Source organism: Crassostrea angulata, chromosome 3 (genome assembly GCF_025612915.1).
Source record: "Crassostrea angulata isolate pt1a10 chromosome 3, ASM2561291v2, whole genome shotgun sequence".
Lineage (NCBI taxonomy): Eukaryota > Metazoa > Mollusca > Bivalvia > Ostreida > Ostreidae > Magallana > Magallana angulata.
Window position 1 is genome coordinate 43,042,287 of NC_069113.1, and position 25,280 is coordinate 43,067,566.

Below are 25,280 nucleotides of genomic sequence, written 5' to 3' on the forward strand. Positions count from 1 at the left end.
TCTTTGGGGTTGTATATAAACTTGCAATGAGAAAGATACGACAGTCAAGTACATGTAGGCTTCGTTGTCAAATTAATTAGTACATGTACGTGGTTGAACACTAGACTAAAGATGCAGGGGAGATAAGTTGGTACATAACTGGAAACTTAAAGGCCAAGAGCAATTGTAAATAATTTTAAGTTGATTTTGGAAATTTAAATCATCCTGTACTGACCTTCCATCATCTACATTAAAAATAAGTTTCCTTAATTTGTTAACTTTATTCCAATAAGTTTATTTTGATAATTTTATTTAAATGAATGCAACTTTCTGAAAACATACTTGTATGCTCAATTTACAAAGAATGATATTGTATAACTCTTTTTCATATCATTACATGTATTTGTACATGGTGTTCATCAGCAATCTTGTTCATGCATTAAAGTAAGATACGAGCCATTCATACAATGCAAGTGCTTCACTATGATTTGTTGGCAACAACAGCGAATTTTCAAACATAATGTTTTTACATTCCTCTTCAAATTCTGGCAAACACCCAAAAGCACTTTGATAAATGCAAAATTCTTCAGCTGCATCCACATCAGCCATATCTATCTCCATTTTGAAATCATGTGTACCTGAAAAATTAAAAACTTCATTGTGATTGTAGATCCCCTCTTCCCAAATGAGTTTTATCATTGGTCTGTAGATTTTGCCAGTTTTTGGTACTTATAAAGCTCTGAGGCACATTTATTTAATGTGCAATTAAACTTAGGATAAGTTGTATATAAAAAGCTCTGGGGATTAAGCTTGGAAATAAACACTTTTATATGCTTGATAATGATGTTTAGATATAGAATCTACCTTACAAAAACATTTTTAAATGCCTGCTTTGATTTTTTAGTTCAAATTTTTAAAAAAGTGAATTCAGTGTTATAACGGGCAAGAATAGTGTTTTTAAAAGACTTATCCTTGGTTCAAAATTGATACTTCTCCCCAACCAAAATATAACTAATAATAATAGTTTCTTTACTTGCCGTATAACTCTGGAAGATAATACATCAAGTCTGGTTTTCCACCAGGCAATTCAGCAGACTTTGTGTGTCGAATTCTGTGTTGATTCCACTCCTGAGCACACCTATTAAGATCATCCTGCACAAGTTTTGTGAAGCAAAATCGTAGACATTCCCTGTATTTGTTGCGAAAGAGAAAAAGCAGTGGGTTTTTTTTATTCAGCAGTTTTAAAAAATTTTTTCCCTACCGAAGATGCTCAACATTGATTTGAGGCATCTTTCTATCCCTTCAATTTATGGATAGGGCCATTTAGGCAACACACCCAAAATGAATAAGAATTATTTCATGTTTGCTTAAAAGTTAATTCCCAATTTTATTAGCTGCAATAATGTAACCCTCTCCAATTTTTTATATCTTAAATTTCTTTCCACCAAAAAAATGATTGGGAGAGGAAAGCCTACATTATTGAAGCTACATTTTAAAAAAAAGTTAATTCTTAAACTGATGAGTTTCTAAACCTTGCAATGCTCATGGTGTGACTGAGACATAAAAAAGCTAGAAAAGAGACAGGAAAGCTTATACATGTACCATAATATGTCTTGTTAAAAGAAGAATGAAAAGTAGTATAAATTGGGCAAAACTGCATGTGACATTAACTTAATCTTAAAAGAAGTATGTAGATCCTAACCAATTTACATTTATTGGACAAAAACAATACAATAATTCAGTAATTAATCCAGAGACATTGAATTTGAGCTAGTAGCCTCATTCTCTTTATCACAAAATGTTTAATGATACTGCCACAGGCAGTCTACATTTCATCCATCAAAATGTGTTGGTAGTATTAAATGACACAGCTCCTAGTGTAAAAATGTATGTACCAGTGTATCAGCTAGATCTACATCTATTACTTTGTGCAATAACTTACAGCTGAACATGGTCCGAGGTAGAAAACTTTCCCATGTGCTCCAAATTGCTGAAAAATTCAATCCAGAATTGTCCACCACCTTGTTTGTTGGACAACCACCATCGTTCGATTCTCTGAAGGGAAACAGTCAGGAATAATAAACTGTAGCAAAACATTATTTTTTATTTCTAGTTTTAATTCATAATACTGCAATTGTAATGTATGTAAAATTTATTTGGACATTATTTGTTATACTTGATTTGAAGGTGATGATCCTGTAAGAAAACTTTTCTCTCCAGCCATATCATCATCATGATACCACCGAAAAGCCCTTTGAATATCAGCGATGATGCAGTTTTCTGTTCCTTCATCTGATCTTATACACCTTGGAACTCCTGTAATTCATCCAAAGGATTAGACAAAATAATCACCTATAAGTTACATATAATTTTACAATTTAATTCAGATGAAGCCGGACCATTGCATTTACAGATGTCTTTCTACTAGGAGGAAGTCATGGCATTAAAAATAATAGACTTGAAATATTTAATACTATGCACATATGATAATGTATTGGATTTCGTATAGCTTTGAAAAACTTCACTGAGAAGAAGAATTCATTAAGAATTCATCATCATGATTATTTTGCCCTTAAACCTTAGTTCTCAACTGAGATCACATATTCAAATTTAAGTTCAGCTACAGTTACTAGTTATCCAAAAGCAATTTAAAAAGCTAATCCAGTTTTTTTTTAACTCAAATGATAAATAAAATTTATAACCAACAATTTGATTTGTTGTAGAGCTCTAATTTTATATAAACTTAATTAAAAATGTTTCAAGAACTGATCAAATCAGTTCTAAGATTATGGAAGACTTTACCTCTCAATTCTCTTAAGAAATCCAAAAAATATGAGGCGATCACCTTGGGATCATTGTTTGATCTGCCTACTCTTAGCCACAACACACGTCGAGAAAATCTTTTCAAAAAATAAAAAGCACAATCATGTATTCATGCCAGGAAAGATTTTAGACTAAAATTAAATATGACATTATAATTAGTTCATGTTTAAATTAATCTTTTTATGAAACTGAATTATTTCAAATAATCAAACCATTATGAATATATCAGATTTTGTCAGAGAGAGGGTTTTTCCTTAAAGTATAAACAATGTGTGTTTGAGAAATACTCTCCAATTAACTGGTTTAATATGTAGCCAAATCATATTTGGGCAAAAGAGATCTTTGACCTTGACAATGAACCCATAATACATGTGACCCTAATCTAACTTTTAAAAAAAATTATACATAGACTGCAAGACATGTTTCAGTTGTGAAGAAGTTTAAAGACATAATTTCTGGGCATAAAACTGTTTCATTTACATATATTAAATTATCATTTGACTACGTATATATATATTACATAACTGACACAGCAACACATACATGTATATACCCGCAAACACATCCATGAATTGCGAAACCGAATCTTTTAAGCTTATCATATCCATCGACATGCAATAGATAATTAGGGCCTTTGTTATGATATACTCTTCTCTTTAGACGCCTCTGTTTTCTTTCCAAAACACCAATAGGGTCCAGTTCCTTTTGAATGGCCAAAACCTGTTCTCTTAATGATTCAATATATAATGCCATTGATCAAAACATACTAGTATTTCACAATTCACAAGTATGTTAATATCTATTAAAGTTTTTCAATAAATAGCATTACTCAGTTATATGTATTATTGTTTTCATACAGTATATTTTGTTCCTTATTGCCTACTACCCTTTTCTGGCATGATGTACAAATACCCAACCTTGAAACCACGAGTCCATGTGACAAAAGACGACGCTGTAGTCCACGACATCCAAGAGAAGAACCACTTCCATTTAATTCCTCCTAATTTAAAAATAAATGTAGTTTGAAATATATATTTTATTATCAATACATATGAATAAAATATAGTTATGTCATTGTATAAGGATATATGCTAACATGCATGTAACACATTAATAAATCTACCAATTGATTACTTTACCTTAAATATTTAAATAATTCATAAATTCAACAATTATTTATTCATGTAATTTAACTAAATGCAATTGTACATTTTAAAATTTCTTTGTTTTGGTAATATACAAAGCACCGGACATGAATTTGTAACATGTTTTAATAAGTAGTGTATATTTTTGTGAATGAATAATTTGACCTTAAATTTGATCTTGTTTTAATTTTATTCACAACAAAATAATTAGCACTTTTGTTATTATAACTAATAACAGAACAGTTATTAAAGATATAATTTACATGAGCTCCATGTAGTAGTTCAAATTATGTAATGAATTAAGAAAGGAAAATATATAAAAAGGACCTTTAAGATTTATATATTTTATTTTGGATTATTTGAAATAATGTTTTACCATGATAGCATAAGATGCCTCAACAGTGTTTTGCAGCATTCGTCTTCCTAGTCCCATCATCGCCAATATTCTTTTCAGATGTCGTATACTGGGTGCCAAAAAAATCTGGGATATATTTTGTTTCTACTATGATATTAATTAATTGTGCTTATACACATTATAAAAATCATTAAGCAAGCTATTGAAAACACTATAGCTATCAGTACCTATGGCTGTTATTTGCTGTGCAGCAATAAATTATATCTTACATCCAGTGGATGTAGGCTTATTGATGCCTGTGCACTTTTCAAAAGAGAATACATGTGCATATCACCTGCAGCAATATTTGTTACTTGGCTCTAAAAATGATATTTTGGTTGGGACTTTCATAATCAATTTATAGTAAATACGGGAAATGCCATGAAACAATGTTCAACATAATTATACTGATCAATCTATATATTTACCTGATAACTATTTCATGTCGTAAAAGCAGGATACCACAAATCTCTAGATTTGTGTACCCACCGTAGAAATAGTCTCGAATGAGGTCTTCTCCTTTATCAACAAAAAAATTAATAGTTTGTAAAAATTACAAATATGACAGAAGAAAATTTATTATATAGGGCATATTGAGAGAAAATTCGGTCTCTTAAATTTTTTCATTTGATTAATGAAACCTTTTTAAAAAGATAAATATCAAAAGTTTATATTTACGAGTAACGTCTTCCCTGTGATTGCCTTCTGTCAAAGACGAATATCCCATTGGGTTCATTCTGCATTTTAAAAGTGATGAACACGTTAATTGCAATCAGCATGCGCAGTCTTATATTTCCGGACACGACTTCCTAATAGACTGTGAAACTTGCAAAGTTGCGTTAGCGCGACGGCGTGTTGTGCAAAGTTGTGTTAGCGCGACGGCGTGTTGTGCAAAGTTGTGTTAGCGCGACGGCGTGTTGTGTGTTAGCGCGACGGCGTGTTGTGTGTTAGCGCGACGGCGTGTTATGCAAAGTTGCGTTAGCGCGACGGCGTGTTGTGTGTTAGCGCGACGGCGTGTTGTGCAAAGTTGCGTTAGCGCGACGGCGTGTTGTGTGTTAGCGCGACGGCGTGTTGTGCAAAGTTGCGTTAGCGCGACGGCGTGTTGTGCAAAGTTGCGTTAGCGCGACGGCGTGTTGTGTGTTAGCGCGATGTCTCGTTTATCTGAACGCGATGTCGCGCTAACGCAAATGGCCCTATCCGGACACCATACATATGCATTCATGTGTGCCAATTTTGAAAGACATTACCAGTGATCTTAAAATTGTGTACCATAATACAAGATCTCTTCATTTGCACATTATAGACTTAGCTCATGAAAGCAACATGCATGCAAGTGACATCATTGCAATTTCTGAAAGCAGACTGAAACAATCTGATAAAAATGATGACTACAACATTCCTGGCTTTCATATGTACAGATTTGATGATGATGTTGGTGTAAATTGTGGAAGGTCTTACAAGGGTATTGTTGTATATACAAAGCTGGGAGTTATGGACATTAAAAGGTTATTCTTGTGTGAAAATGTTGATTCTGTACTCGTGTGTGTCACTCACAATGGAAAAATGCATCAGATTGTATTCCTCTATTTTTCTCCACAAGGAACCAGTTTGTGCAAACTCTGCAATATCCTTAATCAATTGCTTGGCATTCTGGAAATGGACAAACCTATTATAATAATGGGAGACACAAATGTGGACTTCAATAATCAAAATACTCTAAGTAAATTTATGGATTTAAAAAATATTCGCCAGCTTGTTTAAAATGCAACAACAGATTATGGTACTTGTTTAGACCACCTTTATACAAACATGATGTCCAATGATCAAATTTCATCTGCTACATTAGAATCCTATTACTCTGACCACAAACCAATTGTTGCTTACTTACCATTTTTATAAAAATCTTCTGCAAGTCAAATGTAATACTTGTGTATATCCGACCATCATTAGTGTTAGTCAACTAAGTCAACAACTAAATTGATTAATTGCATCTCTCATATAGAAAACTATAGCAGGGAAATAAAATTTGAATAACCCTTGCCATCAATATTTAATAAATTGTTTGATTCTCTTCAATAGGATAAATTTCAATGATAAACAAACATTCAGTTACTTATATAAGAACAACTAAGCAATTTTAATTTTCATGTTCTATCCCTATACTTGTTGTCAAATTTCAATGCACTGTTTTATGAAAATTTATGCTTTTTACTTTCAGAATGGCTCAGAAAAGCCTGTCAGAGCTTAAAAACTGTCACAGTGGGACCTCTAAGCCAGTTCCTTACTCAGATGGAGTAACCGTGGTGGTAGTTAAGAAAGGTCACACAGCAAAGTTTGTCGATAGTAACGGACAACAGGGGGAACTACTAAACTTCAGTGTTGCAGACAAATCTGCTTCCATGTTGGCCACACTTTCTGACAAAACCAAACACAGCAAAATTGTTGAAGGGAAAACTTTCCTTGTTCGAAACTTCATCCTGAAAGGAGGGAAGATAACAATGTCGTCCAAAACCTCCATCATGGGTAAACCTAGCCTAGAAATTCCAGATGAAATCAGGACAAGTGCTGTCCGGTTAATCTTACCACCTTCTCCTGAAAAGAAAGTTGCAGAAGTGCACACTGCTCCCCTCAGAAGCATCTGCTCTGTGAAAGGTCAAGTGATTAAGGTGATAATTGCTTTGATTCCCGTAGTAGATGTACAATCACTTTATCAATACTCCTCTTTATTTAAAATTAGAAGTTTGCTTGTACATGTACTAAGATTTAATAACAAAAGTAAATATAAACTTGTTTAAATATATATATATATATATATATATATATATATATATATATATATATATATATATATATATATATATATATATGTGTGTGTGTGTGTGTGTGTGTGTGTGTGTGTGTGTGTGTGTGTGTGTGTGTGTAACATTTTGCAATTCTTCTCTTTAGAATGAGGCTACAAGAACTGTAAGAGTAAGTGGATCAGAAACAACTATAAGGACCATTACAATTGAAGAGAACAGTTCTACCATCGAGATTACTTTATGGCGAGAACTTGCTGAACTAGCGATAACCATTGGGGACACCCTGCAAATCACACACTGTCTCCTGAATGAGTGGCAAGGAACGAAAGCCCTCAATACGACTAGGAACACCACGATACAGGTACAGATTTTGAAAAATATCTTTGATATAATTTTCACTAATCACTATAATTTTTAAATAATAAGGAATCATTCTTTGTCGAGTAGTATGAGGTAATAATTTTGATCTGGTAATGGTCAAATCCAATAAAGCGCGAAGGTCTATGATAAATTTGACCACGCTCTGGCCAAAATTATCACCTCCTTATATTCAAAGAATGGTTCCTTATTACTTATTAAGGTCTTCCGTTTCCAACGGAAGACCTTATAGTGATTGTAATGTTTCTTATTATTATTTTTTTTTGTCCGTTTTTTGTCCACAAGATTTCTCAGAGATGGCTGGATAGATTCTTTTGATATTTTAAGGACAGATAGAAAATGATAATATCTCTAGGCGTTTTTTTCATTTTTTCAAAATTTACTTCCTGTCGTCCGTTTCCTGTCCCGCGACAAAAAGCTATGGACAATGAGATCTCAGAAACGATAAAGACTTGAACCTCCAAACTTTGAGGGATGATAGACCTATAGTTGTAGATGTGTTTAAACTATTTTGTTTTGTTCGTCGTAACTTCCGGTCGTTACCGGAAGCACTTAAAAAATAACTACTTTTTCGCATAAAATTCCTTTTCCATAAAATAAATATATAAGTATAAATACATACATAGGTTATCTATGCGATGTTAACTCAAAAAAAAAAATCTACTTCCGGTGAGATATCTCAAACATCTCAGGTAGCTTTTTTGAAACACATTTTGTACAAACGAGATCTCAGAAACTATAAGTGATCAAAGCACAAAACCTTTATGGATGATAGACATTTGATTGAAGATGTGTTTAACCAGTTTCGTTTTGTCTTCCGTCACTTGCGGTCCACACAGGAAGAGTTCAAACAAATCGAACTGTTTATAAGTTTAACTGTTTTCCATTGATATTTGTAGTGTTCTGGATGAGAAATGAAGTACAAAGGGCAAGTATACAATAAATATTAAATACAATTTAGATTGAGCACTTCCGTTTGTCCGTTTCCTGTCCAGCGTTGAAAAAGCTTGTATCAACGAGATCTCAGAAACGGTTAAGACTTGAACATCCAAACTTTGTGGGATGATATAAATATAGCTGTAGACGTGTTCACACTATTTTGTTTTGTTCGTCGTAACTTCCGGTCGTCACCGAAAGCACTTCAAAAATAACTACTTTTTCGCATAAAACTCCTTTTCCATAAAATAGATATATAAGTATAAATGTATGCATAGGTTGTCTATGAACAATTATGTTCAAAAGGCAGGTATACAAAAAATATTTAATACAATTTACATTGAGCACTTCCGTTTGTCCGTTTCCTGTCCCGAGACAAAAAAACCTTATTTCGACGAGATCTCAAAAACGGTGTTTTAATTTGTTCGGCATAACTTCCGGTCATCACAGGAAGCACTACAACAATTTTGTTTTTTCTTTATTTATTTCGTTTACATGGAATGAATATATCGGTATACAATCTTAGATGTGTCATCCTTATAATGTTAAATATTCAAATAACTGTTACTTCCGGTGATATATCTCAAATATATCTATGTAGCTCTCCTTTTTACAAATTTGATGCCCGCAAGAATTTTGTCACTGTAAGTGATTGAGACACGAAGCTTTCATGAATAATAGACATTTGATTGATGATATGTTTAGAGGGTTTTATTTTGTCAACTGTCATTTCCGGTTTTCACCGGAGGGATTCAAATAAATCATGTTTTTAACAAGTTTAACTGACTTTCTTGGGTGTTTCATCTAGCCTGATAAACAGTGATGTACGCTAAGCAAATGTATGAGAAATACTAGCTTTTGTTATTATTAATCACTTCCAATTGTCCGTTTCCGGTCCCGAGACAAAAATATTGTTTCATAGAGATCTTAGATTTGGCAGAGACATGAACAACCAAACTTTGAGGAAAGATTGACTTGTGATTGTACATATGATTAACATTGATGTTAAGTTCGGCGTTACTTCCAGTCGTCACAGAAAGTACTTAAAAATTGATTTCTTTTTTATTCTCGTTGTTTTTATTGGAAGTAACGTCTGGATATATCATTCACAATAATTATCATATCCACTTTTTTTCTATGTGAGAGAAACAATGTCTTACAGTTAAATTGATACATGTATATCAAAACGGAAGACCTTTTTGTTGCTTTTGCAACAAGAGTCTAGTTTTATTTCTAATTTGTACACTTTAAAATAACGTTATTTTAAAAGCACTATTTTTTTATGTGGCACATGCTATGTATTACTACTGGCGCAGCATATAAGTTGTTTTATCTACAGTTTTTTACAAACATATTCTGTATCTTTTTTCTGTATTCTGTACTACCTCTTTTAGGAAATACAGCCCTTGGAGGCAAATGTATCAGGAACAGTGCAAGCCCTTAGTTTAACAGAAACTTCCTGGGAAGTCTGCCTCAAAGAAGACAACAAAGAACAATATAGAGACATTGTTATTGAAAAAGACATGATGCAAAATGCATTAAGCCATATTGACGAAGCCTGCCTTCTGACAGAAGAGGAGTTAGAAAACGTCCTTATCAACAGAATTCCATTCAAACTTCAAGCTGTCATGATGGGATCAAGAATTCTTAATCTGCAACTTGGAATTTTACCAGCACAGCAGATTCCACATCCACAATTTGAGAAAATGGAATGAACATTGCCTTTGTAAATAACATGCACTAGCAAGTACATATATAGTCACTCTTTCTAAATTCTGGGAGTTTTTTTGTTGTTGAGAAATTAGAATACAACTGTAAATAATAGTTACACTTTCATGAGTCAAAGGATATACTCATATGTGTTTGAATGTGTTTTATGCAACTAGTGCTTATTTTTGGGATGTTATTTGTATCAAAAAACAACAAATTTTTCTTATGTTTTTTTGTACATGTATTTTAATAAGACAGATGTTTGTAGCAGACTACCTTTCTATTTTTTATTTGGTTTCAAAATTTTTTGATCAACTGATATTTTATGAAATTCTGACAGATTCAGGTAATATTTTGGAAGAAACTGAAAAATTAATTGTTATTTCCTATAACAACTGTAAAAAATAATAAATATGTCACCTTATCATTCACAAAAATCCAAAATTATCATTTCTTAGCTACAGACTCTGTTATAACTTTGCATCTGCATGGCTGAAAATTGAAAGAAAACATATTTTGAACCTGTACCTTTCATGTGTAGTTTTTTAAAAATATGTTAACTGACTGTGTGTGCGTTTACTAGTAATAGTACATTTTCTTGGGTAGTATTTAGTCTTCACACTTACTTGTAGTACAGAGCTTTAAACTACTTCCTTTAACGAACATGTATCATAGATATTTCTAAAATTAATATACTTTAAACAGGGAAGCTTCTGTTTAGTTTACTCTTCATGTTAACAACCAGACAATCTTGCATGTCATTAATTGTCTTTGTGATGTTTCTAAATGTAACTTGAGATTTGAATGATTTGTTATTAATTGTCAACTACTATAGATAATGGCTAAACTTCTAAGTATTGTTGAGTTGATAATACGTGTATTCTTTGTACCAATATTTTGTTGAACTGTACACACCTGTAAATATAGGTTTTGTATACATTTATGTAGATTGAATTTTGTCATTCACTTCTCATTTTCCATTGATATTATCGTTATTTTTTATTATTATTTGGTTATGGAGAAAAAAACTTACCAGTCTGATATATATCAGAAAAATTCCAATTTTACTTTCAATATGCCAATAACAAAAAGCCTAAAACTCATTTTGTTGTACACTATGATTAAAAAAAATGCATGACAAGGTTATGTCCAAGTCTATTTTAATCATTTTTCAATGTTTAGCATTTAAATTATACAGTAGTGTTAGGTATTTTACTTGCAAGAACACTTTTTGTATACTTTCAATATGTCTTTTGTTGCATTTCCAAATGTGTAAAAATTATGCACAACATAGAAACTGTACAAGTTATTGTTTAAAGAGGAATGATAAAACTCAGCTTGTAAATGCCATGAATATAAACATGCCAACTTCTGTTTACTTTAACTTTAATATATTATTATTGGACACTACTTCTCAGTTTCATAATGTAACATTTATAATTTCCCCTCTTCCATTGCTGCCAAAATCTCACTTTTTCTTACATAATTTACCAAGACAGTTCTTCTTGTCACTGACTGATGAAAAATCATCTTGTGAAGAGATATATTCTATTACAATTGTCATTAATTCCATATCTGTTTTCCAAATAACATAAAAATTACTTTTCTCCATTTTTAACAGATTGAAGTTTTACCACATGTATATGTTGTAAAAAATAACTCATTGTTCAAACAGTTTTGATTAATTAAAATATTACTTCAAAATAATTTGTACAAGGTCTAATTTGAAACATCTGCAAATAAACGTTATCTTTCCTCATTTTGAGTCATTTATTGTGAGATGTATTTGCAAATTTCTACCACACCTTCGGTAATTTTTATACGGTTTTAAGAACTATTTTATTATTGTTGACACTAGTTAATAAGCTTTGCTGCAAAATAACCTTCAATGGCGCCAATAGCTGTATAACAAAACAAAAAAGAAAAGTGTTATTAAAGGTGGTATAACACACCTAAAAAAATGTCGCTCAAACTGGTAATAATCTAATATAATATGAAGTGAATTATGATGATGAACTGTATGTATATCAAAAAAGCAAAAAATATGCAATTGTGCAAACGTATAACAACAATATAAAGTGCAAGCATTAGACCCCAAAAAAACATTCAAAACGTCGAACACAAGGACCACATGAGAAATTAAGTTTTATAAAATCAAAGGCTTTTATGTACCATGTTTCAGGCAAGTATCCATATACAAGCTTTAATTCACATCATCTTCAAAAAGTAACATATATTTAAAGAAATCTGGTCTTCGATACTTTAAATTGATATTCATTAAACATAAACCAAAATTTCAATAAGGCTCATTTCCGCCTACGCTTGCACACAGTAAATTTTCTTAGAACCAATCTAGGTTAGCGCTTTTCAGTACTTTCAGTACTTTGATTCCTTTTGTGGTTGGTGTCTTGTCAAGGGATCTTTTCATCGACTGTGCTCTTGGTGTTATTGCTTTGAAACATCCAATTGCCATCTGAGGTTTCATTGGAACATCTTAAATCAAATTGTCAATGCATTAGGTATAGTAAATCACATAATTGTGGTATTGAAATAGGAGTAAACAACTTAGTATTGCATTTAACAAGCATGTATATTCTAATAAAAGTAATGTTATTGATTTCTATTTTTATTATTGACAATCCATGAAAATTTCATACAGTTTTGTGCCTTTTTTATTTTAAAAATTATTAACTTATAATTGAATTAATTTATCAGGACTATCCGTCTCTAAACCACTCTATTTATAAGACAGTGGAATCTCGGGTTAGAAAAGAGTTTGTTGCACAGAACTGTAACACTTGAACATAAATTTACTTACAAACATTTTTCAATGGATAGCATACTTCACGTACATTTCCACTGGGTCGCATGCTGATGGACGTTTTTATACTAACTGTAAGACCATAATTATTCACCTTAATGTCTACGGACTTTTCCGGGGTTTTTTTCCCGATTACGACAAACAGCACACGGTGTGAACGGTGTCGTATAATTTAAGGTCCGACACGTTAATCGGTCCGGCTGGACCTTTAATGTTAACATATAAGGTCCGCCTTTCCCTTATAAGATAAGGTCCTACCTGATTTTTTTTTAAATAAATAATCACAGCTAACTTTGAATTAGTATTTTGAAGAGAACTCTTTAGTTTCTGCCAAACCACTGATACAGCTTTCTACTAAGGTGATGGGAAATGTATCCAGCTTTGGAAATAAAAAAAAGAATATTAAGATGAAAATTTACAATGAGCCCATATGCATAATTCTATTACAACTCATAACAACGTACATCGCAGACTTCCATAAAAATCATTGTGTTTTTTTTCCCAATATAATTTAATATAACATTAAAATGAATGAATATTGCATTATGTGATTCAGCTGCGTTAAGAATGAATAAATTAGAAACGCGCAAATAACAAAACAGAAAAAAATGGTAACCCAAAATAAAAACAAGCAACAAAACAATAAACAACAATGAAATTTATACATTACAAACACATCGATGGGGAGAGGGGTGTGAAACAGAACTGCAGTAAATATCAAAATAATTTTACCACCTTCTATCATTTGTATAAACCAAACAAAGCTTCGTACATATATAATCTGCAAATATATATCAAAATGTTGCAATCCCTTACGTGTTTTATTTTAGAATATTGGTAGTACAATTATATACAAGATCTATTCTTCAACACAGTTGGATCCACTCTCTCAGTGCTTGGGGTGAATATGACGTCACAGCGGAGGTGACGCTACTAGCGTCTGCAGTGATCGGAGGAGGAAGGATGCCTCTCTTTATGGCAGCCGTGTATATTGTATTTTTGACAATTTACAGTTAACTGAGCGGTTTTTTTCTGTAGTAAAGTTCACGCGGTGGATGAAATGTGCAAGGTTAGTGAAATTGACATGGTAAAACTGCCAAGGCTTGATATCGGAAGTTTCGGGTTAGACTGCAATATTTTGGTTACATATTGCCTGAGCAGTATTTGAAGTGAAAAGAGATTTATTCCCTTTGGATCTTTTAATAATTTCTTCGGCGAGATTGAACTGGAAAAAAAGGGGTGTTGGTTAGTCATGCCTGGTTGTGGGGGATTCGACAGACCTTGTACACTCTCTTCCTTTCATCATACTGAGAAAAAGTTTACCAACATATACAAGGCAATGTACTGTAATTATAATACCATTTAATACCGTATTGAACTGGTACTTATAGATTTGTTTTATAATGTACAGATCACTACAGAAGTTGGTCCAGGATGCTGACTCTTGGGATCTGCAACTTGATCCAGCCCTATTTGGGATTCGCCAGGCCATTTCCCGCACGACAAAGTATTCACCTTTCCAGATAGCATATGGAAGGCCTCCTACACTTCCGGCAGAGATGAAACTCAAAGAAATGGAAACACCGAAAGAAGCAACAGAAGAAATTGTTCAAAACTTGATGAAGTACAGGAAAACTTTACACGACATGGTTGAGGAAAACATCAAGGATGCCCATACGAAAATGAAAGAAGACCATGGTAGAAAAGTTGCTGCCAAGAATTCGTTTGCACCTAGAGACATTGTGCATAGGAGGAATTACCGGAAATTGCAAAGGAAACAGTCAAAGCTGAAAGAGCTGAATTGGATTGGGCCATACACTATTTCTGATGTTTCATCCAGAGGAGTTGCTACTCTTATGGACAGATCCGGAACAGTGTTAAAGTTGAAGTGCAGCGTTGGAAACATCAAGTTAAAGAGGAGAAGACCAAGGCATTTGATGGATCGAGTGGAAAAGCCATCACCAGTGATGACAGCTTCCGCAGAGGAAACCCAGGAAAATGAACATCAGAGTGATAGTGAGGTGTCTTTTAAGACGGTGCAACGTGAAGGTGAGCCAAAGGAAGACGAGGCATCTACGAGATCATCATCACCAGTTTTGTCGAATAGGACCCTGCAGGGAGTCGGAGGAAGACTGAAAGAATTCTTCGATGCAGGACATTTGGCAGCAGTCCAAACTTCGGTGACGTCCAAGGCACTACCAAAAATCACCTCCCCATTGCAAATCTCTAAGTGTCATGCCGACCCAAGACTGTCACTCATTGCTGATACACATGACGTAAATGAAGACCTTTATGACCATGTCTTCAAGATTCTTCTGGCGGAAGTGAAGACTGAAGATATTCACACCAAATTGTGTTCAGCAACGTGGCAACGGCAGTTGTGGTGTCCTCGTATACTTAGGGATGCTGCTTCATGAAACCATGGAGACCATCGATGAAGTTCCGAATCATCTGCAAAAAGCGTCCCCAAGACCATTCCCCAAGTTGCCTGCATCGAAGAAATTGGTTATTGGCTCCATTTCCATTACAGAAAAAAAATCTCCATTGCCTGGATGGTCAGAATTGGCTGGATGATTCGGTATGTCAATGTCAACAACAAGTTGGAACATAATAAATAACAATTTATTCATAATTATTTAAATTTTTCAGTGTCTGTATGATAACACTACAAATCTATTTGTAATTATAGCCAAATACACTTAAGCAATGACTATTTGGATATTTTAATTGCACAAAGTTCTATAAAGTGGGGGGGGGGGGGGATTAAAACTTTTCGTTTTCTACTACTTGAGCAATAAAAACGAAAAGCTATTTAAACATCCCCGCTTTATAGAACTTTGTTTTTTGGGAGGTAGGACCTTATATTATGCCTAAGGAAAGGGCTGCCCTAATATTCTAATAGCAAAAGAAAAGTAATATAAACATTTCTGCTTTATAGAACTTTGTTTTTGGGAGGTAGGACCTTATATTATAGCCCAAGAAAAGGTCCGCCCAAATATCATTAGTAGAAAACAGAAAGTTATAATCTTCCCCCCTTTATAGAACTTTGGTTGTTTTTTTTTTTTTGGGGGGGGGGGGGGGGTAGGACCTTATATTATAGCCAAAGATAAGGTCCACCCTAATATTCTTAATAGAAAACGAAAAGTTATATAAACACCCCCGCTTTATAGAACTTTGTTTTTGGGAGGTAGGACCTTATATTATAGCTCAAGAAAAGGTCCGCCCTAATATTCTAAATAGAAAACGAAAAGTTTTAATTATCCCCCCTTTATAAAACTTTGTTTTTTGGGTAATAGCACCTTATATTATTGCCCAAGAAAAGGTCCGCCCAATAAGTGTTAGAAGAAAGCGAATATTTTTAAACATACTCTGTTTGTAGAACTTTTGGGGGGGGGGGTGTTAAAACGACCGTATAGTACAATCCAAGAAAAGTCCGCCCTATCAATGTTTAAAGAGGTAAACTTTATAATTAGTCGTTCTTTTTCTGAGTTAATAGATTTGTTCATAGGGTAGTAGGACCTTTTCTTACAGCGCAAGAAAGGGTCCGCCCAATAAATGATTAAGGGGATAATGTAAACTACAAGCATTCTTTGATTAATATAGCCTTGTCTTTTGGTAGTGGGGCCTTAAATTATAGCCCAAGAAAAGGTCCGCCCTTTATTTGTTTAAGGGGATAATATTCAAGCGTTCTACATCTATTAATAGCTTTGTTTAGTAGAAAGCAGGACTTTTTATTACAGCCCAAAAAAGTACGCCCCAAAACTTTTATGAGAAAATGAAAATATTTAAGCATTCCTTTTCTAGACTAGTAGATTTTGAGTAGACGGAAATACTGAAGCATTCATTTTCAGTAGAGCTTTGTTTTAGAGGTGGGGCCTTATATTATAGCCAGAGAAAAGATTCGTCATTTTTACAATTTTAGGAGAAATATTAATTCATATAATAAGACCATTTTAGTATATTTTAGATTGCACGGTGTGTAGGAATTTAGTAAATCCAATGGGAGAAAAAATATGCAGCTTTAGATAATAAATTATGATTTGAAATAAATGGCCCAATAAATAAAGGCAAAAGCCCCAGGCTCATTGAACTCGTATACATACTCTTTGGTTTTAATCAATCGAGCAGAGATCATATTCAATCAAACTTAATCTAACAGGTCTGAAATTTTTAAGGCAACCAGATAATTATTACTGAATAAAATTGTATAAAACTTTGAATAATGTTATGCGCCGCACACTAGCAACGTCATTTTCGAATTCTTGATGTTATATAAAAAAAAAACTTCGTAATTTATTTCTTAACAAAGAATTAGCCGTGATACTCTAATAACCTTTTTAAAATCATTTTTTCCATTAAGTACATTACCAAAAAAAAAAGAATTCTCTTTTGTGTTTGAAAGAGTAGTAAATTGGATTATTTGATGTGTGACCAGTTTTCAAAAAAGCCATGAACGTAGCCTCTGGTCTTATAATATTGCTGGTGACATATGCATCGAGTAGCGTTAATTTTCCTTCCGCGCGTATTTATTCTATCGAATTTTTTAGTCAACATGGCATAGGCTTTAATAAAATATTGGAACCATATGGAGGGTACTCTCTCCGCTTATCCAGTCAGTCTTTTTCATGCATGGACATTCATAGATCTAGAAACAAAAAAAGCTCTGAAAGCGCTGTGTAGTTAACCGAAATGAACGCTTACGATTTTCTTATTTTTTAAATGTCTATGTTAATATATCTATTTTAAAATAATTCGTTGTTTAAAGTTTTTCAAATTCAATAGTTATTTACTCTGAAATAAAAACCTTTAAAAAGGCATAAGTTTATGATGCGACAATGTCACGAATATAATGTTATAAACATATCTTTTTAATCATTCAACAAGATTTAAACCAATTTCCTAATTCGAATTAAAATTTCTATATGTCCATTTTTTTATTATATCATTTATGCCCATGCATTGATCTTAACAGTTACCAATAAAGCTTATTCCATTAATAGACTTAAATCTTTTTGTTCCATCTATGAACTGCAGCTTGTTAATTTTTTACCTTAAAAAACAACTAAATGGTCATTGACGAAATAATGTCATTTATTAATGACGAATCAAAAACTTGTACAAATAAACCACATCACAAACAGGGAGATCCCTGACAAAGTCAATACTTAAACTTATTAAAATGACTTATGTAACAGGTACTGTGGGATCTCCCTTATTAGTTAAAAAACACCTGAACAAATATTGAGATCACCCGGTAAAATATAACCAAAAATAGTAAACAACGATGGCAGGGTAATCTCCCTTAATATAAACATGTAAAAAATTAAGGTGGCATATACAAAGTTCTGCCATAAATCTAATAAAACCATGATGCACACAATGTAAACATTAGAATGGATTTCTGATATTGGCACAAGCTATTATGACTGTTTTAAATTATAAAATTATTTGGACGGTTAGATGGGGATGGTGGTGGGTTAAACTTTACAAAACGATCAATATCTTAGATAACGGAAACACGTCTTTCTCACACTTGAGTTTAAGACAAAAGTTATATACACGTGATCGAAATACTCTCATTTCAGTGGCTAATGACAAGGTACAAGCACAGGCATTTATAAATAGATACATGATGGACAAATTAGCTAAAAATAACCAATAAAAACCGGAACTTAAATTAGAATTTCTAAAAATAGAATTAACGATACAATGATGACATAAAACATACTATTTGGCAATAATATTTCATTATGCCCATGCATTGATCTTAACAGTTACCAATAAAGCTTATTCCATTAATAGACTTAAATCTTTTTGTTCCATCTATGAACTGCAGCTTGTTAATTTTTTACCTTAAAAAACAACTAAATGGTCATTGACGAAATAATGTCATTTATTAATGACGAATCAAAAACTTGTACAAATAAACCACATCACAAACAGGGAGATCCCTGACAAAGTCAATACTTAAACTTATTAAAATGACTTATGTAACAGGTACTGTGGGATCTCCCTTATTAGTTAAAAAACACCTGAACAAATATTGAGATCACCCGGTAAAATATAACCAAAAATAGTAAACAACAATGGCAGGGTGATCTCCCTTAATATAAACATGTAAAAAATTAAGGTGGCATATACAAAGTTCTGCCATAAATCCAATACCCATTGGATTCCCGCCACCCAAAGGAAATAGATGGAACTGGAGACTTTAATAACTATATTATACATTGTTTTAGTAAAACTTAGAACAATGTGTAATAGTATGGCCTACTGAAGATGTAATTATAATAATTGACATTTTTGATATGACAGAATATATATAAAATATGATTAACTGATTTTGACGGATGGCCAGCAACATACCCTATTAATACAAACACTAAAATACAATACTAAAAAACAAAACTATGTTTTCTAAGGACAGGGTGGTAGCAGACATTTTATCTGAACTACATGCAACAAAAAAAAAGGGGGGGGGGGTACACTAACATATCTAATCTAGAACAATGAAAGCAGTGGGGAAAAGTAAATGCCATGATCTAATTCCAAGATGACAGACATAGTAGCAGACCTGATCTGAACTACTATCAATGTAAGTTGTATATATCATAATTATGGTAGCAGACTTGATCTGAACTCCAAACAATCCTACCACTTTGAAGAGGTAGTAATAAAAATCACTCACAGGCAAACAACAGAGCAGATCTATAGCAGACATCATCTGAACTAGTTATATAACGTTATCTTGCTGATAACAACTTATACCCAGGAATGATATAGATTAATTTTCTTAGTCAAGTGCAACATTAAATGAACCCAACCGAATGTATCGTTTAACAGCATCAGACTTCCATCTACCCATATTCTGAATCGCATTTTCCGAGAAACCAACCTTAGATGCATGAGTTGCAGCACCAATTCTGAAGCTGTGACCCTTATAATGTTTTGGATCCAAACCAATATTTTTGATCACTTCATTTAACTTTTTTGCCACAAAGGAATAAGGCACCGGACAACCATCTAAAAACTGGAAAAGGGGGCCACCAGAATGGCGATAATGTTTTAAATAGTAAAACAATGCATGTACTGGACATGACTTAGTGTTCTTTGATACTTCTAATGTAATAATCTTTGGCTGTCCATAACTGACTGTTTTAAAATGTTTCAACACCACTTGCACCTGCTTTAGCTTTCCATGAGCTGTCTCAAAATGGACATCCGATCTCTGAATGACCTTATCTGACTGAGTCTTTGATTTTATTACCAATTCCCCTAACCTGAAAAAACCATGAAATGCCATAAAAAACAATGCCTTAAGTAACAATGAATGTGCCCTAGTTGAGACAGATTGATCTAGTGAATTCACAAGTTTTTTCAAAATTTCACCTGTAATTGGAAGACGGGTATCTACCGATGGACCTAATTTGTAACAACCTCTTAGCAGCTTTTGTACTAGGAAACACTGAGCGGGATCTGGCAATTTCTTATGAATATATGTTAAAGCCGAAATGTGGGATGCTATTGAGCTTGGTGAATAACCAATTTCGAATAAATGACCTATAAAATTACATATTGTAATGTAATGTACAGATAAGGATATGGAGCCTACCCATTCAAGGAAAATATGCCATGAATGTAGATATGCTTTCCTTGTTGCAGGGGCTAAGGAAGCCTGTAGAATTCTTTTTGCAGAGTTTGTCAAATGTAAAGAAGATCCACTGGGATTTTTGTTTGTTGTCTGTGTAAATGAGGTGTTTCTTGAAAAGCTTCCTGAAATTTAAAACGGGATAATCTGTCAGCTGTTACATTCAACTTCCCAGGTATATGCTTTGCACGGAAATGAATATTAAAACGTAAGGACACTAAAACAAGACGACGTAACAATTTCATGAGAGCTTTATCTCGACACGATTTTTTATTGAGAACCTCAACGACAGCCATATTGTCTGATAAGAATAATACCTTTTTATTTTGAAAATGGCATGACCAAATTCCAATGCAAGGACAATTGGAAACAATTCTTTAATACAAATTTGATAATCTTCTAATTCCAATGGCCATTCCCTTGCAAACCAACCAGACCCTAAAACAGCTGAAAATCCCATTGAGCCAGAAGCATCTGTGTATAAACTCAGATGGTCTGATGACACCCAAACTCTATCCAGAAAAACTGACTTGCCATTGAAATGGTCAATAAAAGTAGCCAAAGTTTCTAAATCAGCCCTTGAGTCTTTATTTAATCTTATGTAGAATTTTGGGTTAGACAAACCACATGTTAGGTTGATCAAACGACGAAGAAATGTTCGACCTGGGACAACCACAGAACAAGCAAAATTCAAAAGGCCTATGATTGACTGCATTTCTTTTAAAGTGACCTTTTTACACCTTTTGAACAAGTTAAGTTTGTCCTTTATTTTTTGGATCTTATCTACTGGAAGCCGACACTCCATTTTCACTGAATCAACTTCTATACCATAAATGACAATGTTGGTCGTAGGTGCCTGAGTTTTTTCCATTTTTATTGGCACCCCAATTTTTTTACATAGAAATAAAAAACTAGCAAGATCGTTTCTACAGGTTATTGAATTTTGGGGTCCCACAAAGAAAAAATCATCTAAAATATGGGACATACCCGAAGCATTGAAGACATTTTCCATGACCCATTGGAGAGCAGAACTAAATGATTCAAAGATTCGACAGCTACTACTCCCTCCCATAGGAAGACATTTGTCATAATAGTATTGACCTTCCCAAGTAAACCCTAGCAGGTAGTAGTCAGCTGGATGAATAGGTATGATCCGGAAAGCATCTTCAATGTCAGTCTTTGCCATTAAACATTCACGCCCAAACTTTTGAACTAAATCAACCACCTGATCTATGGAATCGTACTGAACAGCTGAATTTTCTCTTGGTATATTGGAATTTACTGATTGATTTTTAGGGAATGAAAGATCATGAATTACCCTAAATTTTCCTGTACTGCCTTTTGGCACTAAACCTAATGGGGATACCACAAATTGTTCAAAAGGTTTGTTTGAAAATGGACCTGCAAATCTTCCTTTGTTTAACTCTGTTTGTATATAGTCTTCTATAATGTCTGGGTGATCTAATGTGGATTTATGGTTTTGAGGTACACATGATGAAGGAGCAGAAGTACAACCTAATCTAAAACCATGAGTAAAGCCATTTATCAAGTACGAAGCCTGATCACTGTCATAATCAACTAAAAATTCACCTAAACTTTTTGGGTTGACTGGGGAAGGTAGTTGGCTGGGTGATTGTTGAGGACTTGGTGACAGTGTTGGTATTTGTTGGTTTTTGTTTACGAAATCTACAATTGGCTCTTGCATGTGATCCTGAGCATGATTGACACCTGTGGGCAAATGAGCAGGGGTTATGAGTGCATTGTTCCCCATTGTTAAAGGCATAGCAGAATCTAATAGGCTTATTGCCTGTGTTTGCTCGAAAGGGCTGCTGAAATTGATAATTGCTAGAAGCAGCCTTGATTCTTAATTCTTCAACCGGTTTTTGCCACGGTAATTCAACAGTCTCTTTCAACATCCGAAAATTCTCATCATAGATTCTCCAGGCCTTATCTCCTAACATTTTGTTCATTTCTCTAACAAAATAGCAGTACTTTAGGAGATGGGGAGCCTGTTCTGGATATTTTTCAATAAAAATTCCCATAAAAATCAAAAAAGCATCAGTCCATTGCTGAATTGACATTGGCAATTTGGGCTTTGATGACCCTTGCTGTACAATAAGGGACCCAGAAGATATGTTTAACGAAATAGGATCCTCTCGACGCTGCAACAGCAAACCTAAATCAATAAATTGATTTGCCCAGATCTTAGCTTTTAATCGATGAGGTGTTGCAGCCCCAAGAGGAATCCCATCAGATAAATCAATAACATTTTTCAGATTGGCAGTTGCTGGCTCACCTTGACCGTCTTGTTGTAATAACGCACTAACTAAGTCTGCAATATTTTGCTGAGGCTGGTTGTCACTAACTGTTGATGTTGTTGTTTGCTGACTTGCCATTGGATGAGCGTGGGCTTCGATATCACCCTGGTTTTGAACACATGGCTGCAGGATATCCATGGTGGTATCACTCGAATTTGTCTGGTTTTGGGACAAAGTTTGGGATTGTCTTAAGATTGCTGCAGCTAATAGGTCGTAATTAATAGCATCACTCGACACTGGTTCTGCACGAGACACTGGTTCATCAGACACTGGTTCTGCTTGAAGACTTAAGTCATCATTTCGTGGTACTTTTGCCGGTCGCCTCCTTTTTGTTGACCGCCCCTCTAAAGCCCGCTTAGGCATGGTTTTTCTGAAGTGAAATTTTTATACTTATTAATAGACATGCTTACTGCCAGAGTATTGGCCCTTGAGGGCTAATTGACCATTTGTTTCTTTTCATGGATGGTTGTAACTTATATTTGAAAAACATGTAACCATCTTTAAAACTTGCATGACTTGACTTCTGTGATACACCTTTGTATCCAATTAGTAACTTAGAAATCTTAGACTTTGTGTATGTTTTCTTATTTCTTTTGATATAAACACATACATAGAAATCTTAGACTTTGTATATGTTTTCTTATTTCTTTTGATATAAACACATACATAAAACAGATGATGGCTTACTTAGATACAGCCAATCTGCTCATGCTTCAACTTAGAAAGGGCTTTAATCAGAATATATAAACTTAGAATTCTGACAACTTTCCCATAAGCAGAAATCATGTATTTTAAATTCTTATTTCTTCAAATACATATATATCCTTTAAAACAGATGATGGCATACTTAGATATAGCCCATCCAATCATGTCTCAGCTTTGATAAAGGTGTGTATAATAGACATGAACTTAATTTTTTTGGTCACTCTCGCAATTATTGCTGTATCAATCTAAAAATTCTTACTATTCCTGCATTACATTGAAACAGGATTACAGTACTGTACCTAAACTGTACAGATTGAATTGAATATTCTTAAAATATCTTTATAGAATATTTCCAAAATGTTATTCCTTATGCTTATGTAAACAAAAATTCACCATGTTAAGTATGCATACTCAATTTCTTAGAAAATAACTCAAGTTATACTCATTAAAAACTTTCTTAAATTATCTTTTTTAAATTTTCTTTGACAAAGTGATGTTAATTTACTGGCCTTGAGTTTTTGAACTCTGTTATGCACTGCATATTTTATGCTCCTCAAGTATTTGACCATGGGTGCTGGATAACATCCATCCGAATCTACCCCAAGGTGAACTCCATCGCGCCCAAGGTATGCCAAATTAGTCCAAAATCCTCTATGTTTCCAGAAATGGACATGCTCCTCGCTACTTGTCAAATGTTCCAAGTGTTTGTTTATACTGATGACCTCCTCGTTATATCCAATCGGTGATTTTCGAGGGTCGCGGCGCAACAGTTGACCAATGATCACGGATTTTACACCATATCCATGTATTAAATAGTTCGCAAATGAAAAAATGTCTTGTGCAATGACATGTGATGGTCGAGTCGTCGCATCGTTACCCCCTATCTCCAGAACACACAAAGTAGGAACTGCCGAAAACGCGCACAATCTTGACGAGTTAGCAAGTCCTTAAATAGACAAACCCCCTTGGCTCCGAAAACACACATTAATTTGTTCTTCATCAAGACCCAAGTTTTCATACACAGGGTTTTGTAAAATAAATCGTTCCAATCGTTTTACATAAGAATGCCCAATAATGCACACTGATGTTCGATCCGCCATTTTGACTGGTTACATACCCCGGGCGCCGATGGTAAAAACTTACACAGTACACCGATTTTAACACTTACTTTAACTAAATAACAAAGTTCCAAAGCAAATCCTCCCGCGTCCAATACTTCTCAAACTATCGGAAAGTACATGGCCGTGAATTTAAACTTTACAAAACGATCAATATCTTAGATTACGGAAACACGTCTTTCTCACACTTGAGTTTAAGACAAAAGTTATATACACGTGATCGAAATACTCTCATTTCATTGGCTAATGACAAGGTACAAGCACAGGCATTAAAAATAGATACATGATGGACAAATTAGCTTAAAATAACCAATAAAAACTGGAACTTAAATTAGAATTTCTAAAAATAGAATTAACGATACAATGATGACATAAAACATACTATTTGGCAATAATATTTCATTTGTATAATACATCGCACACGATAAGCGCGGTGCATTTCGTGACATTACTTGTATTGATGATGGGAACATTTTGTTAATCATGGTGACGGATTTTATATCG

At 33.7% G+C, this 25,280-nt stretch overlaps 3 protein-coding genes and 1 pseudogene across 4 annotated transcripts; 2 read left to right on the top strand and 2 right to left on the bottom strand.

Moving 5' to 3' along the window:
- Positions 1–104: 104 nt before the first annotated feature.
- Positions 105–4,364, bottom strand: LOC128177501 (uncharacterized). Of its 2 annotated transcripts, none has more exons than XM_052844221.1 (8): positions 4,324–4,364; positions 3,720–3,802; positions 3,356–3,529; positions 2,782–2,879; positions 2,156–2,295; positions 1,922–2,034; positions 1,017–1,168; positions 105–617 (listed from the first exon to the last, which is right to left on the bottom strand). In XM_052844221.1, the coding sequence occupies exons 1-8, from the start codon at positions 4,360–4,362 to the stop codon at positions 412–414; spliced, it is 1,005 nt and encodes a 334-aa protein (XP_052700181.1). In that variant the 5' UTR covers positions 4,363–4,364; the 3' UTR covers positions 105–411. The 2 variants fall into 2 exon arrangements, with proteins under 2 accessions (XP_052700181.1, XP_052700182.1); XM_052844222.1 differs by having other exon boundaries at positions 475–617; positions 1,013–1,168.
- Positions 4,365–5,631: 1,267 nt separating this feature from the next.
- LOC128177697 (uncharacterized) lies at positions 5,632–11,916 on the top strand. Its single transcript, XM_052844519.1, has 3 exons — positions 5,632–7,007; positions 7,288–7,503; positions 9,851–11,916. The coding sequence occupies exons 1-3, from the start codon at positions 6,543–6,545 to the stop codon at positions 10,169–10,171; spliced, it is 1,002 nt and encodes a 333-aa protein (XP_052700479.1). The 5' UTR covers positions 5,632–6,542; the 3' UTR covers positions 10,172–11,916.
- A 2,416-nt stretch (positions 11,917–14,332) lies between these two features.
- LOC128175180 (uncharacterized) lies at positions 14,333–15,294 on the top strand (annotated as a pseudogene).
- Positions 15,295–22,058: 6,764 nt separating this feature from the next.
- LOC128175220 (uncharacterized) lies at positions 22,059–24,583 on the bottom strand. Its single transcript, XM_052840676.1, has 2 exons — positions 24,168–24,583; positions 22,059–23,323 (listed from the first exon to the last, which is right to left on the bottom strand). Exons 1-2 carry the CDS (start codon positions 24,197–24,199, stop codon positions 22,222–22,224), a joined length of 1,134 nt encoding a protein of 377 aa, XP_052696636.1. The 5' UTR covers positions 24,200–24,583; the 3' UTR covers positions 22,059–22,221.
- Positions 24,584–25,280: the final 697 nt, after the last annotated feature.

What these genes read in the sequence shown, in the direction of transcription:
- LOC128177501 (XM_052844221.1), bottom strand. Translation starts at nt 4,362, where the DNA reads ATGCTGCAAAACACTGTTGAGGCATCTTATGCTATCATG. An exon ending in TTTCTTAAGAGAATTGAGAG is followed by an intron (nt 2,296 to 2,781) that starts GTAAAGTCTTCC and finishes GATGAATTACAG; the next exon opens with GAGTTCCAAGGTGTATAAGA. An exon ending in ACCTCGGACCATGTTCAGCT is followed by an intron (nt 1,169 to 1,921) that starts GTAAGTTATTGC and finishes CAACAAATACAG; the next exon opens with GGAATGTCTACGATTTTGCT.
- LOC128177697 (XM_052844519.1), top strand. Translation starts at nt 6,543, where the DNA reads ATGCTTTTTACTTTCAGAATGGCTCAGAAAAGCCTGTCAGAGCTTAAA. An exon ending in TGAAAGGTCAAGTGATTAAG is followed by an intron (nt 7,008 to 7,287) that starts GTGATAATTGCT and finishes TCTTCTCTTTAG; the next exon opens with AATGAGGCTACAAGAACTGT. An exon ending in CTAGGAACACCACGATACAG is followed by an intron (nt 7,504 to 9,850) that starts GTACAGATTTTG and finishes TACCTCTTTTAG; the next exon opens with GAAATACAGCCCTTGGAGGC.
- LOC128175220 (XM_052840676.1), bottom strand. Translation starts at nt 24,199, where the DNA reads ATGCAGTGCATAACAGAGTTCAAAAACTCAAG. An exon ending in ACAGAGTTCAAAAACTCAAG is followed by an intron (nt 23,324 to 24,167) that starts GCCAGTAAATTA and finishes ATTTCACTTCAG; the next exon opens with AAAAACCATGCCTAAGCGGG.